Source organism: Lupinus angustifolius, chromosome LG18, assembly GCF_001865875.1.
Source record: "Lupinus angustifolius cultivar Tanjil chromosome LG18, LupAngTanjil_v1.0, whole genome shotgun sequence".
Lineage (NCBI taxonomy): Eukaryota > Viridiplantae > Streptophyta > Magnoliopsida > Fabales > Fabaceae > Lupinus > Lupinus angustifolius.
The window spans coordinates 1,353,686-1,366,378 of NC_032026.1; the positions used below are offsets into that span (position 1 = coordinate 1,353,686).

The following is a 12,693-nucleotide window of genomic DNA, read 5'->3' on the forward strand; positions in this document are numbered from 1 at the left end:
ATATATATATATATATTATATTTTTAATATTTTAGATATATATTCTATTTTATTATTATTTTTTTGATTAATTGAATCATAGTAATAAAAAATTTATATACGTATGGTACCATTCATGTGATAATTATTTTAGAAGATGTAACTGGATGTAAGAATTTTTTATAATAACTATATCATTTACTATTCATATTTAATTATTATTGATCTCTTAAATATAAATAATACAAATTATTATAATTGTTATAATCTATGGACTGATGGTAAAGATTTTTACACAATCAATGCATTATCTACCATTCATTTATATTAATTTTATCTAAGAGTCAATGATAATAAAAAAATAAATGATGATGATATTAATAGTATAAAAAATTCTTACACTATAAAAACCCGCCCTCAGTTTGGATTGTAGGCTACAACTCGTCTGCATGAAGCCGAAATCGCTAGTAAATGTCGATCAGCCATACAACAGTGAATTCGTTCCCAGGCCTTGTACACACCGCTTGTCACGCTATGGGAGTTGGCCATGCCCGATGTCGTTACCTTAACCACAAGAAGGGGATACCAAAAGCAAGACTAGTGACTGGAGTGAGGTCATAACAAGGTTCTTTTCTAATTACTTTTAAATATATGATTTAAAAACTCACTAACCACCAATAGCTACAAATATAATAAGAAGTAAGCATTAGCCACATTGTTACATTTCCATCCCTAATTCTCTCAAACACACATACACTGCTTTATCGCCGAAACCATAGCCGCTGAGTGGTGTGATACTAACACTAACACATGACATGACATCATTCTCGGACAATGCTACAATCCCAACCGTTTCACTTTCATCGCTATCTCTGAAACCTTAATCACTTCAACTACCCTTTTCCTTTTAACCCCTTCTCTCTCCTTCTTTTCTCTTTGGTTCTTTTCCCTTGAGGTTAAGAATCCTCTCTCCCTTCATTCCACTCGTTCCATTCTTCTTAGAGAGAGATTAAACTCAATTGTTAATCGCACATTCACTTCCCAACAAAGGATTAACACTTTCATAACCTATACAATTTCTTTATATTGTTAATTTCATCACTACCAATTACAAACAACTCATAATTTCTATCTGGGTATTTCACTTTTGGATTAAAAATCGATTTTTTTTATGCTGCATTAGATTAGATTTATTAAATTTTCAAAATTTGTATCTGGGTATTTTTGATCACTTTGATTGAACTTTTTTTGTGTCTAATTGTTTCTGTGACAGTAATTATTCAAGCAAAATAGGTGATCGTTTAGTTATCACCAAAAAGAAGAAAATAAGAAGAAAAAAGAGGATTTTTTGTATTGGACTTTGAAAGATGACAGTTGCTGATTTTGCTTTGAGTTCGGTTCACAAAGAGTCTGTGTTTCTGGAAGGTCAACAGGGACAACATTGTTCCAGTGATCCAATTATGATTTACCTCAATATGGACAATGCTGTGACCCCGATGCGCGTATTGGAGTCCGATTCCATTGCTTCAGTGAAACTGAGGATTCAGAAGTGCAAAGGCTTTGTGGTGAAGAAACAGAAGCTGGTATATTGTGGTCGAGAGCTCGCTCGAAATGACACGCTCATTAAGGATTATGGTGTCACAGATGGTAATGTTCTTCATTTAGTTCTTAAGCTTTCTGATCTTCTGTTCATAGTTGTCAGGACTGCTAGTGGCAAGGAATTTGAATTTCATATTGATAGGCATAGAAATGTGGGGTATCTTAAGCAACGGATTAGGAAAAAAGGAGAAGGTTTTATTGATCTTGATGAGGATCAAGAGCTGTTTCGAAACGGTGAAAAGCTTGATGACCACAGAGTTTTTCATGATATATGCAAGAGTGATGGTGATGTGATTCATTTAGTAATTACAAAATCAGCTAAGGTAAGGACCACACCAATTCACCAAGATTTGAAGCTTTCAGTTGAGGCACCTATACAAGGTGAGAGGAGCATTGGTCAAAAAGTAGCTAAGGTACCACCGGATGTACGTTTTTGGTTGGAACCAATAATTGTGAATCCTAAGATCATTTTTTTCCCTTTCCTGTGGGACATGATCAACTCCACATTTGACGGTTTGATGAAAGGGAATCGCCCTATTAGGTCCTCGGAGGGCACAGGAGGGACTTACTTCATGCAAGATTCAACAGGTCATGAGCATGTTTCAGTTTTCAAGCCTGTGGATGAGGAACCAATGGCTGTGAACAACCCGCGAGGCTTACCAAGTTCTTCTAACGGTGAAGGTTTGAAAAGAGGAACAAAGGTTGGAGAAGGAGCTTTCAGGGAAGTTGCAGCTTACCTATTAGATCATCCGAAGAGTGGGCCGCGTTTGGTGACAGGTGAAGCATTAGGCTTTGCAGGTGTTCCTCCTACTGTCATGGTGCAGTGTTTACATGAAGAATTTAACCATCCAGATGGGTATGCTTGCTCACCAAAGCATGTCAAGATCGGTTCATTGCAGAAATTCATGAATAACGATGGCAACTGTGAGGACATTGGACCAGGGGCCTTTCCGGTCGAGGAGGTGCATAAGATTACTGTGCTTGATATAAGAATGGCTAATGCAGATAGGCACGCTGGGAATATATTGATCCGAAAAGAGGCTGGTGGCCAGATTAAGCTCATTCCTATTGATCACGGCTATTGTCTACCAGACAAAGTAAGCATTTCTGTTTACGGTTCTTCGCCCCTTTTTATCTTTTTGTTACTTTCTCATAAATTTCACCTTCCCTGCATTTTCCACTCTTATTATGCATTCGTTCTATATGTCCTCTTTGTTGGTGGTAGAATTTGTGTTCAAGTATCTTATTTTATAAATTTTCACATTTCTAATAAACCATTTTACTAGGAAACTATTTGCATTTTCTGGGCTAATTTACAAGAAGGACAATCATGCCTTTTACTTCTGGCCGGATTCATGAATCAAATGATGCCATAAATTAATCCTATTATAAATCATGTCTATATATAAACTATTTACATCTAAAGCCAACCTTTCTGAGCTGATTTGTTCATATAAAACGGTAGAGGTGGATGAAAGATGTAATGCAAGTTGCAGCTTAATTTTTCTATGCTGGCAATGTATGTTAAGTTATGCAGAGCTTATGATTATTTGATACAATTAAAGGCTTTCTGTGTTGTAACCGTTTATTATTTTCCGAGGCTGTGATAGGAACTTGAACCCTTCCTAGAAGGTAGCAAGATCCTATCACTCCTTCAACTTTTGTGTATGAATTTTGTTTGTGGTTATGGAAATTATTCTTAACCAAAAAAAATGCTTATAGTTCGGTCGATAGACTTCAAATGCGGTAGGAATTTGGGTGTTGCATTGATATATCAACTCATGTCCCCATAAAATTAAGACTCTTCTTTTTCATTCAATATGGACTGCATAATTATTTTCTCTGCAGTTTGAAGATTGCACATTTGATTGGCTTTACTGGCCGCAAGCACGTCAGCCTTATTCTCGTGAAACGGTTGATTACATCAATTCTCTGGATGTTGAAAAAGATATAGAACTTCTGAAATATTATGGCTGGGATGTTCCACTTCAGTGCATACGCACACTTCGCATTTCCACAATGCTGCTGAAGAAAGGTATCGAGAGAGGTCTTACTCCCTATGCGATCGGAAGCATTATGTGTCGCGAAAATTTGAACAAGAAATCTCTAATCGAAGAGATTGTTTGTGAAGCTCAGGATTCCATGCTTCCTGGCATGGATGAACCAACATTTCTTAAAACTATCTCCAAGATCATGGATTCCCGCCTCGACAAGCTTGCGAAAAAGTAGATCTTTTGCAATTTATAGGTATATTTGTATGCATTCAGTGAATGAATAGTCCATGTTTTTATGGATTTCTAGTTGCATAAAATGTGAAGGCTTGAACCTGAAGTTCATTTTATTTCTAGAACTTTGCTGAAATGTTTTCAGGATTGTATTGCCACATTGATCAGAAGTTAAAGTCATGAATAAGAAGTATTATACTGAGGTTTCATGTATCATTGGATTGTGTAAGAGGTTGAATCAAGTGACGCCATTTTTGTTGTTGTATGAAGTAACACCATTTTTGTTGTTGTATGAAGTGACACCATGATGGATCAAAAAATATAAAATACGTTTTTTAGGTGTTTACAAAATAAAACTAGGGGTATTTTATTTTCCCACATCCTAGTTGAGCATTATTCTATAGGACGACCTACGACAAAAAACTCTCAATTGTATATCGTCTTTCTTCACTAGTAAAATGTTGTTTTCAGGATTTAAACTTGTAACCTTGGTCACAGTAATCAATAGTTTTCAAAGAGGAATAATGGAATTTTTTTTTATCTCTAATAGGATTTACATAAAACTTGTAAAAACATTATGTAATTTAAATCTTATCCATAATGGAAATGTAATGAACCTGGGATAAGCTTTACCCATGTGTAAAAATTCTCCAACTTAAACTGAAGAAAAGCATCTACAATCCTAGTAACACGTGATCTCATTTATATCATAGACTTCTACAACCTATACAAATTTGACTCTAGCTAGTCTAGTCAATATAAAAATGCATCATTGGGTTTGAAATTCAAGATACATGCTCTTTCAAGTTCTAAAAAATGAAACATATCAAATCCCAAATTGTTAGGGTTGAGGATGTTAAAAATAATATTGTGCAATTGTAATATCTTGTAATTGAATTGCCATGGTATTAGATCTACCTTCACCAGAGTTCTATTCTCTACAATTGGACTTACAACAACATAGTTTCAGTCACATTTATTGGTATTTTGTAAAAACAATTAGTCATTAGTTGAAAGCAAGTTGAACATTGAAATGGAAGTTTGGCAATAGTTTTACAGCACAATATGCTTATATATGGTTGAAGGAGAAAATGCAATGTGATCAACATGTGTGTGAATACCCTTCAATGTCAGGATTACACTTGTTTGGGGATTGCTATTACAAACATATTTGGAGAGGTTTCCATGCTTGGTTTGGAGTCAAAAATTATTATTTGTGGCTTAAGAGGAATGCTATGATTTTTAAGCTTGACGTTTACTTTAGATATCTTAACTGCTCAAAAGCATAAAGGATATAAATATTTTGTTCTTGTACTGATAGTTGGAGTCCAATATTGTCTATTTTCTTTTTTATATAACCAATAATATTTCCTTATCTTTTGGATAAGAAAATAATCTCTTTCAAAATGTGTGACTACCGTTCTCAACAAATATTACTCCCAAGAATATTTAACATTTTGGTCTATCTAAGAATCCAGCGAGAATTTATGCTACAAAACCAACCCCTTATTGGTATGTTGTCTGAGTTATTTGAAACAAAAGAATTAAGGTGCAGCTACTTTTGAGTATTTAACAATGAAAGATCTAGAAAGAACTTGTTTTTTTGGTAGAGTAGATAACACTTTTTTCTGGGTAGAAAATGTTAACGACAATTTCAATCTCAGCCAAGAAATCATTTCTTTTAGAATCAGAAATGAAGCTGGCAGCAACAACCCAAATGTTGGGTATTAAAAATGACAATGCAAGAAGCATAAAGAATGAGTAATAACACTGCAGCCTCTTATATAAAAGTGATGGGACACAAACTCATCTACTTAGACCAAGCAACTGCATCTATTTCATCTTGTGCACTCCGGTATAACTCGAGTCTCTTTGCGAGGGAGATGCGTCGTTCCATAAGTGCAGGATCCTCATTCAGCAATGAGGACAATTGCGTGGACTGCAAAGAATTTGCAGGCAGTCAATGATTAATTTCTTCGGAAAATATCAAATCCAAATGAAAACCAGCTCAATGATTATTATTTTGTAAAAGTTCAATAAATAAATGAAAAGCATAAATCATAAAACTTGACAGAACAAATTTATACTTACACCCATTTTGCCTAGATCAGTGAAAAAATGATCAAGTAGGCTTCGTTTTGCTTCCCGCACTTGACAATAGACGATGGACTTCGGAATAGAATGCCGCAGAGTTGCACAGACCATATTGACATAGGACAAAATTGTAGTTCCTGTGTATACAAAATGAATGAACGATCAGTGGTTAAATGCATTTCCCACATACAGATGAAAGACATGCTAAATTAAACTACAAGCGCAAAGATATGACTTCAGTCCAAGTTTGGAACTGTAATTTGTAAGGCTTACCAATTCGTCTTAGATATGAATCATTATATCTATCGAAAATTGAATGTGTAGGATTGCCACCCTTATCAACATCTTGAGGAAGCCTCCGAAAGAAATCAACCGTGAGATAGCTGCTCTCCATATCGACTAGCAGTAGTGTTGCTTTTCTGCTTTCCTCCCTCATTTTTTCGAGTGACTCAAATGCTGCACTACTAACTTCAACACGTAGACCAGGATATTGCCTCAGCTCCTGTGAGTCAAACAAACCAACAACATACTTATTACTGGGGAAATTTGTGAAAGGAAGGAAGAAAATGTTACTGCTCTAAGTATATGAAAACTAAAGGGTAATAAAATTTCAAACTGGTTTAGTTTAATCATAAATAATTATAAATGTGGGCTAGTCAACCATCTCTTCAGAAGCAGCAAGCAATGAAAGCATGGACAGGCTAATGGCCATTGGCCGCACATTGAAGACTTAATATTCATCAGCGTGGAAATTCCAAAATAGATACATTAGCATACACAACACCCATATACTTCCATTTCAGAAAGGCAGGTTCTTTGTAAAAGAAAAACTAGAACCATGTGGCAAATCAGTTTTTTAAAAAATATAAAAAAATCTGATAATGTACTTTATAGGTTGAGCTCTTCGTTAATATTTATCATCTCTTGTTTCAACGACTTCTTACGTCCACAAATACAAAGGAATAGAGATGGGAAAATTGCACTGACCTCCCTTTGAGGTTTGACTTAATTACACCACACAACTCCCTCAGGTCTAATGAAAGCTAAATCTCAAGTGGGGAGGTTAGTGTAACTTCCACATTAGAGATTGATGTATTAGATAATCTAAGCATAGATATCTTAGGTGGATGCTATTGGCACTCCCAAAATTCTAGTTTTTTTATTTTTCAAAAAATATGAGTGGCTAATTAGGAATGTAGATATTGACAGTGCCAAAAGCAACACTGATATCTTAATTGCTTGACCCAAAGAGAACCCTGAACCAGCAATTTTCAACTTATATTCAAAGCCACTTGAAAATGGAAAAGAATAATCTCACCATTTCTCTCAACCATTTCACACCAACTTTATAACCATCTATTGATTATGTAGCCATTATTGTTTTCAGAGCAAAAGTCTTTTCATCAATATAGTAAAACAGGTGTAAAAAAGGTATGAGAAAATTGTGAGAGTGTCATTAGTATTGCAAAATAAACCTTGTCACTAGAATAAACAAGACAAAATCAGAGCAACAAGAAGTAAGAAACTTACTAACCACAAATATATTTGCAAGAAATAAAACAGAAACATTAAATAAGCACTGCCAGGAACATACCAGAGTCTCACTGATAGCTTTGTTAACCAGCTCCTTTAACATGGAATGAACCTGGAAGCAATCAATTCAAAACAACACATTAATGAGCATGAACAGTGAGATAAAAAAAGATTAAAGTTCAATATGTAAATAAATCAACTATTACAAAAATACGTAATACTTAAAAGAAGGTAAAATTCACCAAATTTCAGCCTTTTGACAAGGTTGAAATATGTTACTTTTTTTGGTGAATTTGGGTTTTTTGGACAATAAATAGAGTTCAAGTCATGAACTTAGTACTATAGGATAAAGCATTATTCTTTAAATCAAGTACTTTATTTCACATGTAATCCACCAAAAAACACAAGATCTGAAAAATAGAAAGAAAGAGAAAATAAAAGTTGAGCGCATCAGTGGAAAACTTCCAGTTTCTGTTGATGATTATTTTACAGAAAATTGGCATACATACTGCATCAACAGCTGCAACAGCAGGCCCCCTGATAGTAGTTAGAGAAGATTCAATGAGACGACGGTATCCTTGTTCCGGAGCTATTAGATGAGGTTGATAACCATCAGCTTCCATAACAAGTTTCCTTATATTTTCCATCGAAAGCTGCTTATCAAACTGCAACCTTTTTAAAGCAGCAGGGAGGTGATTGTCAAAGACATTATAGATTTTATCACCTCCAGGCCGTCTGTAGTAGATCAGAAAATTATTGAAGTTAGTTTGAAACAATAGACTCATAAAGAAGATTGTGAAGCAAAAGTGTAACACATACATGCCATCAAGATGTTCTTTAAATATTTGATCAAATGTGCGACATATTTCCATGATTGCATACAACTTGCCCTGCATGCCATTGATAATCAATCATTATAAAGTTCTAATATAAAACACTAAGTAGGATCCTGAAAATTTAATCCCACACTATCTTCTCATCACCGCAGCTACCCATAAATGTGCTCACCTAAATCTACGGATAGATTGTGACCATGGATATTCTCAAAGGCACACACACGATGACAGAAGGATGGAATGAAAAACAGTTTTTTTTCCAGCATTGAGCTTAAATATTTTAGAGTTGATAATTCAAACTGGTTGAGAAATGAAGAGCAATCTTACCCCAGCATCAATTGCCGCAGGCTTTCCTAAACGAGCCAGTTCAAATTCAAGTTCAGCAATTGTTTTGCTAATAAGAGATTGAATTCCCGGAATTTTGGACTTGATTACTGTCTCCAAATGCTGAGGCATAAAGCATTATGATTTAGCCAATGGAAGCCACTATAACAAGAATTATATAAAATGGAACATTTTAGTCAAATAATGTGACAAATTGTTATCGTTGTACCTTTGAGAGCATCTTAGCTAGATGCTCAGAACCCATTCTGTGAGCAAGGTGTCCATATTCAGGTGTACTAGCAAAGTACTCACGTTCTCTACGCCTGGCAGCAATCATGTCAACATTCTTGTTTATGTCTTGTTGTGATCTATTCACAACACCAATCCAAGGAAACTTTAACTTAAAGGCTCTCCCTTCCAATATCTGAGCAAGACAAAGATGTATCATACAGATCAGTACAGAACAACGTATCTAATTCTTTTGCTTGTCAGAGTGAATTATCTGTCCATTCTCCAGGTTATGTAAACTGGAAGGGAGGTCAGTGATGAGTAATGAGACTGGGCAGAGTTATGCAGGAGAAAGAATATAACACAAGAAATGTTGACCTTTATAGATACTTCATCCACCTCCTTATAAATATGGTACTATGACTAGTGTCCATTGAAATCAGCTAATTTTCTCAAAGAACAAACAAGACTTTAGCATCAATTTAAATCAAGATCATATTCCGGAATATATTCAAAATCGTTTTCCTAGAATTTGTTCTTGTTGCTCAAAGTTCCCTCCTTTTGACAGGAAAAAATAGCAAACAAGTCCAGTATATATTCTCAGCCATTTCAGGCTTACTTCCTTAGAAAATCTTTTTGTGAGAATGGATGGAGGGGTGAGGTGATTATAAAGCAACTATCACCTAAATCATGTGAATCGCTATATTCTTTTAACATGTCAATACAAACTACCACTGTTGAGTATGCCAATCCATAACAAAAGGTCGCATTCAATTCTGGTAGAGCAGCCTTCAGGAGGCAAGTATCTAATTTTCATATTTCAAGGATGATAATAGTACAAACATAAAAGATCTTATAATAAATTATCAGCATGTCATTGCATGTTGTTGAATTAGAATTACAAATTATTCAACTTACTTCAACAGCATCAGTACCCTTGTCCATAAGATCAATCTTTGTCAAAACACCAATGGTCCTCTCCCCTGCAAAGTTGAAATCAATAAACCAATAATTAAAACACCAAAAGATATTTTCTTTAAGCAGTTCAATCCAATCAACTTGTTCTCAACAAATAAACACTACAAACTGTCAGAATCATGGCAAATATTTACATTGTATAAATTGATTCTTGATAAACAATGAAAAACTTCGTTAACTGCATGCAACCTGAAAAAATAAATATTGGCATTACCAGTAGGGTCCACTTCACGGGAAATTTTAATCGCGTCAGATGTTGCAAGATCTTGATTGGCTGGTGAAATAGCCAAAATTATACAGTTTGGCTGCATACAAACATCAAATTTAGCACATTACACTTACCCACATGGGGAATTTTGTCTGGAAATGATTTTTTTTAAAAAAAAAACTAATATGTATTTCCCTCAGTTGTTGAAAAAAACTGTTGAGCTTAACAAAACTACACACTGCTAGTTTTTTGCTCAATCGGCTAACTTCGGAAGACAATTTTTCTAGCAATGCAAATTGAGATATAAAAAAATATATAATACCGTTTCAGTAAGGGATATACAAAGCTAAATATTAGCTGGCAAAGTTTGTTCCTTATTTCCTATTAGGAGATTTAGCACCTGAATGAACACTACCTTTTCGATGTAGGAGCGAACCATACTCTCAATGTCTTGCACAATACTATCCGATTGACCCTCTATATTTTTCAAAACAGTCTGTTAGCATCTCATTTTCATCACAAAGTTTAAGAATTTCCACTGGGTTGTCTTAAATTCATAGAGAAAAAAAACAGGCCAATCTATTGCTTACCTACAGCTATCTTCGTAAGACCGGGAAGATCAACGAGCGTCAAGTTAACAACTGCAAAGGTCCAAGAGGTCAACCAAAGTTGAAAATTCGAAGAAAAAAGAGAACAAACAAATATATCATGACAAATCTCCACTGGGTATTGTTGCTGAAGATCTATGGATTACATTACAGATAAAAATACTGGACGAAACAGAGATAACGAAGAAAACTGAAATTTAAACCCACCATTAGGAGAATATATACTAAGATGAATTGGGACTGTTGAAATTTGTTTGGTTCGTCCAGTCTCCCTATCAGTTTCATCTTGAATCTCATTCCTCACAGCAGCTACACAAAAATAAGATCACGATTATACTGATATACACACAAAAAGGTGCAAGTAAATTAAAAAACATTCGATTAATATGGCACACAGTTTCTTATAGTGAAACAACAACTGAAAGCAATCAAGGTTGGCATCATACGGAAATAAATCGAAAATAATCGTTAAACATTCAAGTCAGCAAAACAGTAGACACATTACATTCTTTCAAAGGAAGTACATACTCCCTTTATCCTAAAGGACCAGTTCTAATCTTGTTTTAAAAGATCAACATCATTTACCACATTTTCTCTAACTACACACTTCAGCAGTTCTGACATAACAACTTCAATATTTGCAGTGAGTTTATGCAATAATAGTTCTCGGTATGGAAAATTCAGTCAAATGATATGACTTTCTATACACTAATCAATGTTATCAACTTATTTCATGCAATTTCAAATCCTATTCACCACGACAAACAATTGAAATTGAGATTGAGAATTGAAACAAACCGAAATCAGTGAACCTTTTCCTCGGAAGGTGAAGGAATTCAGCATACTCTCTACTCCCCTCTTCAATTTTGTGAAGCTGCAACACGAGTGGTCGCCGAGTCACAATCCCTGCAACAAGCCACAATTTAAAACCAATCACAATAACTAATTTCAATTCAAACAAACTAAAATAATAATAACAACAATAACAATGAAGGTTTTAAATAACGATTTCGAAAACTTTGACGTTTTAGACAATTGTGATTGTAGCTATCCCCGAACCAAATTTAAAAACTCCATATAAATAATAATAATAATAATAACAATAATAATGAAGGTTTTAAATAAGGATTTCAAAAACTTTGACATTTCAGACAATTGCAGCAATGCACATTTGCGATTGTAGCGGTTGCGGAACCAAATTTAAAAACTCGATATAAATAATAATAATAATAATAACAAAGGTTTTAAATAATGATTTCGAAAACTTTGACATTTCAGATAATTACATTGCAGCAATGCACATTTGCGATTGTAGCAGTCGCGGAACCAAATTTAAAACTCGATATTAACAATAATAACAATGACCTGATCCACGAGGTAAGAAATCCTTTCCAACAACGCTTTCCAACACTGAAGACTTTCCAGAACTCTAAAAGAAACAAAAAACAAAAACAAAATTAACGTAATGAATTATAAGAACGAGAAAAAAATGAAAAAAACGAGTGATCGGAGATTAACCTGGCCACCGACGACGGCGATAGCAGGAAGAGAATCCCAAAGAGTAGGAAGCGCGGTGGTTTCGCTGTAGTCACCTAAGGCGGTGCAAGCTCGTTGAATTTTGTTAACTAAAGAGATTAAATTCTCCATTCAGAATAATCGATTAAGAATTTAGATAAAGATTCTTTGGATTTTGAGAAGAATATATAGATCTGAATTCCGGTGACGGTTACAGAAAATTTGTTGCTTCAGTGTTCTCACTGTAACACAATTCAAACACAGCTAGATTTTCGTCACCTTGTCTTTCGTTATACCAAAATATAGGCGTTGTGGAAAAAAAAAAGTAAAGGCCCAATCCAAAATAAAATATTGAGACATAATTTGAAATATAGTAAAAAATTGTTTCATATTTTATGCACGTGCTTAAAGATTTTTACTTTTTTATACAATTCACATGTGTATAAACTCTTATATTGTAAGCACGTGGGTACTAAACTCACAAAATGGTTATTTTTTATTATTATGGACTCATATAATATAAATAAATGATAAATAATATATTAATTATATATAATATTTGTAAT

General features: G+C 34.3%; 2 protein-coding genes across 2 annotated transcripts; one reads left to right on the plus strand and one right to left on the minus strand.

Moving 5' to 3' along the window:
* Nucleotides 738-4,019, plus strand: LOC109333241 (phosphatidylinositol 4-kinase gamma 2-like). Its single transcript, XM_019568610.1, has 3 exons — nucleotides 738-1,115; nucleotides 1,253-2,675; nucleotides 3,427-4,019. Exons 2-3 carry the CDS (start codon nucleotides 1,347-1,349, stop codon nucleotides 3,805-3,807), a joined length of 1,710 nt encoding a protein of 569 aa, XP_019424155.1. The 5' UTR covers nucleotides 738-1,115; nucleotides 1,253-1,346; the 3' UTR covers nucleotides 3,808-4,019.
* On the minus strand, nucleotides 5,609-12,394 carry LOC109332096 (dynamin-related protein 5A-like). Its single transcript, XM_019566918.1, has 16 exons — nucleotides 12,131-12,394; nucleotides 11,978-12,041; nucleotides 11,411-11,518; nucleotides 10,820-10,921; nucleotides 10,595-10,645; nucleotides 10,420-10,481; nucleotides 10,011-10,101; nucleotides 9,737-9,801; nucleotides 8,820-9,014; nucleotides 8,594-8,713; nucleotides 8,250-8,320; nucleotides 7,940-8,165; nucleotides 7,492-7,542; nucleotides 6,171-6,399; nucleotides 5,895-6,034; nucleotides 5,609-5,742 (listed from the first exon to the last, which is right to left on the minus strand). Exons 1-16 carry the CDS (start codon nucleotides 12,257-12,259, stop codon nucleotides 5,614-5,616), a joined length of 1,833 nt encoding a protein of 610 aa, XP_019422463.1. The 5' UTR covers nucleotides 12,260-12,394; the 3' UTR covers nucleotides 5,609-5,613.